Genomic DNA, 6,000 nt, shown 5'->3' with positions numbered 1-6,000 from the left:
GGGGAGGGGCAGAGAGAGATGGGGAGAGACAATCACAAGCAGGCTCCAAGCTGTCAGCGTGAAGCCTGATGCAGGGCTCAATCTTATGAACTGTGAGATCATGACCTGAACCAAAACCAAAAGTCGGATGCTTAACCAGCTGAGCCACCCAGGTGCCCGCAAAGGTCACCTTTTCTTTCTTTCTTTTTTTTTTTTTTTCAGTATATGAAGTTTATGGTCAGATTGGTTTCCATACAACACCCAGTGCTCATCCCAAAAGGTGCCCTCTTCAATACCCATCACCCACCCTCCCCTCCCTCCCACCCCCCATCAACCCTCAGTTTGTTCTCAGTTTTTAAGAGTCAAAGATCACCTTTTCAATGAACAGTGCGGGGGCAACTGGACATCCACCTGGGAAACAATGAATCTGGTCACAAATCTTACACAAAATCTTCACAAAAATTAATGCCAAATGGATATAGACCTAAACGTAAAACACAAAGCTATAAAGCTCCTAGAAGATAACATAGGAGAAAATCTGGAAGCCCTTGGGTTTGGTGATGACTTTTTCTGTACACCACAGGCACGATCCATGAAAGAAATAATTGATAAGCTGGACTTCATTAAAATCAAAACCTTCTGCTCTGCAAAAGGCGGTGTCTACAGAATTAGAAGATAAGCCACAGACTGGGAGAAAATATTTGCAGAAGATGTATCTGATGAAGGATTGTTATGCAAAATATACAAAGGACTCTTAAAAGCCAACCATAAGAAAACAGACAACTCAATTAAAAAAAACAGGACAAAGACCTGAACAGAAACCTCATCAAAGAAGATACACAGATGACAAACAAGTGCATGAAAAGATGTTCACATCATATGTCATCAGGGAAGTGCAGACCAAGACAACAATGAGATACCACTCTGATCCTATCAGAATGGCCAAGATCTGGAACACTGACAACACCAAATGCTGTGGAGGATATGGAGCAACAGGAACTGTCAAACTTCGCTAGGGGTGATGCAAGATGGAATAGACACTCTGGAAGACAGTTTGGCAGTTTCTTATAAAACTCAACATACTCTTACCTTATGATTCAGCAGTTGGGCTCCTTGGTATTTTCCCACAAGAGTTAAAAACTTAACATTGACACAAAAACCTGAATACAATTGGGGTTTGTAGCATCTTTATTCACAATTGCCAAAACTTGGAATCCACCAAGACCTCCTTCCAGTAGGTGAATCGTGGTACGTCCAGACAATGGGAAATTTACTCAGCACTAGTAAGAAATGACCTATCAAGCCGTGAGAAGAGTTGAAGAATCTTACTAAGTGAAAGAGGCCAATTTGAAAAGGCTACGTATTGTACAATTCCAACTACATGCCACTCTAGAAAAGACACAACTATGGAGATGGTAAAAACAAACAAACAAACAAACAAACAAACAAAAACAACCAAAAACCCAGCTTGTTAGGTCTTCGGAAGAAAGGAGAGATGAAGAGGTGAAGCACGTAAGAGTGTGGCATAGTTGGTACTAAAAACTAGGCTGACTTTTTTTTTTAATTTTTAACATTTATTTTTGAGACAGAGAGAGACAGAGCATGAACAGGGGAGGGGCAGAGAGAGAGGGAGACACAGAATCCGAAACAGGCTCCAGGCTCTGAGCTGTCAGCACACAGCCGGACGCGGGGCTTGAACTCACAGACCGTAAGATCATGACCTGAGCCGAAGTCGGCGGCTCAACCGACTGAGCCACCCAGGTGCCCCTAGGCTGACTTTTAAAGTGGTTCAACTTTCTATTACGGTTTTGCGTCAATAAAACTGTGGCACCTGCCAAGGCTGAAATCCCATTGCCACCTGTACCTCAGAATGAATAAAAGATTTTTTTTTTTTTTTTAAGGACAGTTACCCAGGAAGTTACCCACTTTCCAGCTAAGGTCCCTTGGACAATTGACCTTACAGAGCACATCAGTATACTCTGGTTTCTCTTCAGATCGTATACATCTTTCGCCTTTTACAGAGCACATCAGCCCCCTTTGAGAAATCTTGTGTTCTGAAACCCTTAATGCAGTGGGTTCTCGTAAAGGAAGCTTTATTTAGGGGATCACCAAGAGCTTCAAAAAACCCTTCTAGGCTGAACCCCTCTGGACCCGAGGAATAGTCGTGTGCTGCGGGTACCGGAACAGGGGGCAAGGTGGAGGGGACTTGCCGGCCGCACAGCGGGACCCGCAGCCCGACACCGGTCACTGGGGCGCCTCCCGGGCCCGCAGGGCAGGCGGGGTCGGGCGGAGGGCCAGGTCCGCCGCAGCCGCCGCCGCCGCCGTCGCCGCCACCACCACCGCGAGCCCAGACCTGCCCGCCCGACCTGACCGCGCAGTCTCGCGGGATCGCTCAGCTCTCGCTCCCGGTGCCGCTCCGGAGGCAGCTGGAGTTCCGGACGCTTCCCGGAGCCGTCTCAGGTCGCGGTTCGCGGACGGTAGGCTGGACGAGGACTGGAGGGAGGGCTGCCTCCGACCGCCGGCCGAGCTGAGGCTCCTCGGGCCGGCCGGACGGGGGGCCGGGGCCGAGTGGGTCCCGGGGAGAGCGAGGCGGGCCTCGGGGGCGCGCGCGGCGGGCTGGGAGCCACAGGTGCGGGGCAGGCGGCGGCGGGACAGGCCGCTCGGGCCAGAGTTTCCGCACGAGTTGGGGCCAGTTCCTGAAGGGCGCCGCCGGGTCCCCGCGCTACCGAGCGGGGCCGGGACGCTGCTGCCCGGCTCTAGGCCTGGGGCAGGTGCAGGAGTGTGGGGCGAGTTAGTCTGCCCCGCTCTGGAAGCCTGGGCACCCGGGGAGGGGGCGGGCGGGGGTGTTGGGCTGGGGCGTGCGGTTATTCGCGATTCAGGGCCCAGACACTCCGTGGCCCTCCCGGTCCGGCTTGGCTCCTTTTCCCTTTCGCTCACCCCTGCCCGGGAGAACGAATTTCGCTCCTCCGGGAGGAATCCTAGACGTCTCCCCCTCGTTGGCCTTTTGAAAAACAGAAAAGCATATTCCCCCAGAGACCGCCACAAAAACTGGCTCTTTGGAGTCCTTAAAGAAGTTTAAGAATTCATCAGATCTTAAGAAATTACCCTGGGACAGAATTTTCCTGTGCGTAGTAAGATATCCAACAGGGGCCTTAGATTTCACGATTTTATTAATACGTTGAACTTATTCCCAACCCCAGCATGACTTTTTTTTCCCTCCATCTCACTCATCCTCTGCCCCCCCCCCCCCTTTACCGGGTGTTCTAGACAGCGTAAATGTTCTATCGTCAGTTCCCCAGAGATGAGACTTGCTCAACAAATTACATATTCTGTGCCAAAGCAGGTGGAAGGTGTCTCCAAAGGACCGAATTTTCCGTCATTTTTCCAGTGTTAGTTATCCAGGGTCAAAATCTTAACTCTGGACTTTAACGTCCCTATTTGAGTTTATGACAAATGTTGCAGATACACTCCCTCGGTTGTTTTTACAGTAATTGACCCAGAACTCATTTTCAGGAAAAGAACTTCCTTCAAAATGGTAAAATAACGAAAGAGGAATTTGAACATTTTATTTTCGGATGGAAATCAGAGAATGAAAAGAAAGATTATTCCGAGCCATGTGGTAAAACCAGGAATTTGAAGAAAATGGAAATGTTTCCATTTTTGTGGACGTGTATTTTTCTACCCTTCATACGAGGACATAGTCTTTTCACCTGTGAACCAATTACTGTTCCCAGATGTATGAAAATGGCCTACAACATGACATTTTTCCCTAATTTAATGGGTCATTATGACCAAAGTACAGCTGCTGTGAAAATGGAGGTGAGTATTTCTTCATATATTTATAGAGAAATAGTTTATGCTCTGCTCTGGAATAAACTATAAATGTTGACTTTTTTTTTTTTTTTAAACACCGTAAGGGATTTCTTCAAATTGTGCACAAGTCATATTTTGAATACATCCTTTTGAAAATTAATTCCTCCTACTAACTTAAATTTTGTGTAGATTTGTGGCCTTTGATAGTGGATTTGCTTAAGATAGGGTTTCTTTTACATGAAATGTAGTTATGATTTTGAAGTACCTTGCACCTGGCAAATATTTTGCTTTCCTGAGTCAATTATGGTAGTTCCTCTAGAAATGTGAATTCTGAGTTTTTCCTAATTAATCGAACATATAATCTATATTGCCTGGACTAAAAGTGCCTGAACTACATACATACCTTGTTGTAAGTAGTTGTTAATGTTCACTTGGCACAGTTTTTCTGTGGTAAATCAGTTGCTGGAAGATTTGGGGGCTGTAGATAGTGTTTTGCTGAAAAGTGACTTTTTTTTTTTTTTTTCCAGCAGAACACTTAAGTATTCTTTGTAAGATACCAGTTAAAAGAAACCACAAGTCTGGGGAGAGGCAAGTGACACTTAAGATTGCCTTAGGTGCCTTAGTTACCTGCCCCTGGTTTAGAGATATGCAGATTGCTCGGGAAGTGTGGGAAGAGAGTTACCTGTAGAGACAGGAACCTGCCCTGCCATACAGATCTGTTAGGTTGATAAGTCTCCTGAAAGAACATCCCTTTAGAGTGTTGCTAAGAAATGAAACCCTTACAGTTTTAATATAGACACTATAAAATCGATTAGTTTTGTTTTTGCACATTCAAGTCTTCCATTGTTGTTTCGTTGAATAGGGTTTCGACTACCTCATTGTAGATTCAGATCTAAAATAACAGAGCTTTTAAAGCTAAGTAGATGTACTTTAAAAGGATTTACAAATTACCTTATGGTAATCTTTCAGTGGTTTTTCAAACCTACGCAGAATATCCTTTTGAACACTGAACAAATGATGCAGTGATTGTTTCATTGATTAATCAGAACCATTTTGATAGTTTAATCTGATTAAAATAAAGTATGTAGTAGGAGTACCTTCAAAGAGTAATTATATAATTCATTCATGTTTTCTCTGATATGTTTTATAGCTCATGCCTTACCAAGTTCTTAAATATTTTTAAAATATTTATTTATTTATTTATTTTTGAGAGAGAGTATAAGCGGGGGAGGGGCAGAGAGAGACAGACAGACAGACAGACAGACAGACACAGAATCCCAATCAGTCTCCAGGCTCTGAGCTGTTAGCTCAGAGCCCAATGCTGGGCTCCAGCTCAGGAACCACAAGATCATGACCTGAGCCAAAGTCGTTGGCCGCTCAACTGACTAAGCCACCCAGGTGCCCCCACAAAAAATTAAGAAATATATATAAATAAAGTGAGTAACATTACAAAAGAAACCAATTATGGTTAAGAACCCCTGAACCCTGCATCATATAGGTTGAAGAAACTGAAGCTCAGAGAAGTTAGGATTTGTCCAAAGTCTAAGCCTATAATCTGACAGTCTTCTCTGTCAACATGGACCATAATGTCATCTTTTTTTTTTTAATGTTTATTTCATTTTGAGAGATTGACAGAGTGTGAGCAGGGGAAGGGCAGAGAGAGAGGGAGACACAGAATCTGAAGCAGGCTCCAGGCTCGGAGCTGTCAGCACAGAGCCCAACGTGGGGCTCGAACCCACCAACTCTGAGATCATAACCTGAGCTGAAGTTGGATGCTCAACAGACTGAGCCACCCAGCCGCTCCCATAATGTCATCTTTAATGTTTATTTATTTTTGACAGAAAGAGAGAGAGCGAGCGAGCATGAGTGGGGGAGGGGCAGAGAGAGAGGGAGACCCAGAATTGGAAGCAGTCTCCAGGTTCTGAGCCGTAATGTCATCTTTAGATGTTTTTTTAGCCTTTGACCTTATTGGATAAAAAAAGACAATATACCCTAACATTCAGAATGTGATGTATTAATATTAGTCTTTGCTGCTGCTTCGCAAACTTAATTTCTATAAAAATTAAACTGGGCTGGGGCGCCTGGGTGGCGCAGTCGGTTAAGCGTCCGACTTCAGCCAGGTCACGATCTCGCGGTCCTTGAGTTCGAGCCCCGCGTCGGGCTCTGGGCTGATGGCTCAGAGCCTGGAGCCTGTTTCCGATTCTGTGT

General features: G+C 45.5%; 1 protein-coding gene across 1 annotated transcript in view; it reads left to right on the top strand.

Annotated features, from left to right (window-relative positions):
• The first annotated feature begins 3,621 nt into the window (after window positions 1-3,621).
• The window catches only part of FZD6 (frizzled class receptor 6), a 41,981-nt gene continuing 39,602 nt past the window's right edge, over window positions 3,622-6,000 (top strand). The window contains exon 1 of the mRNA XM_047089040.1: window positions 3,622-3,798. Within this exon, the coding sequence (XP_046944996.1) occupies window positions 3,622-3,798 (177 nt within the window). The remainder of the gene's footprint in view (window positions 3,799-6,000) is intronic.

This window comes from Lynx rufus, unplaced genomic scaffold (genome assembly GCF_022079265.1).
Source record: "Lynx rufus isolate CCGP_SWC_20201006 ecotype Redwood Valley unplaced genomic scaffold, mLynRuf1.p SCAF_26, whole genome shotgun sequence".
Classification (NCBI taxonomy): Eukaryota; Metazoa; Chordata; class Mammalia; order Carnivora; family Felidae; genus Lynx; species Lynx rufus.
Note: the sequence above shows the minus strand (reverse complement) of the source record. Positions and strands in the feature narration are given on the sequence as shown.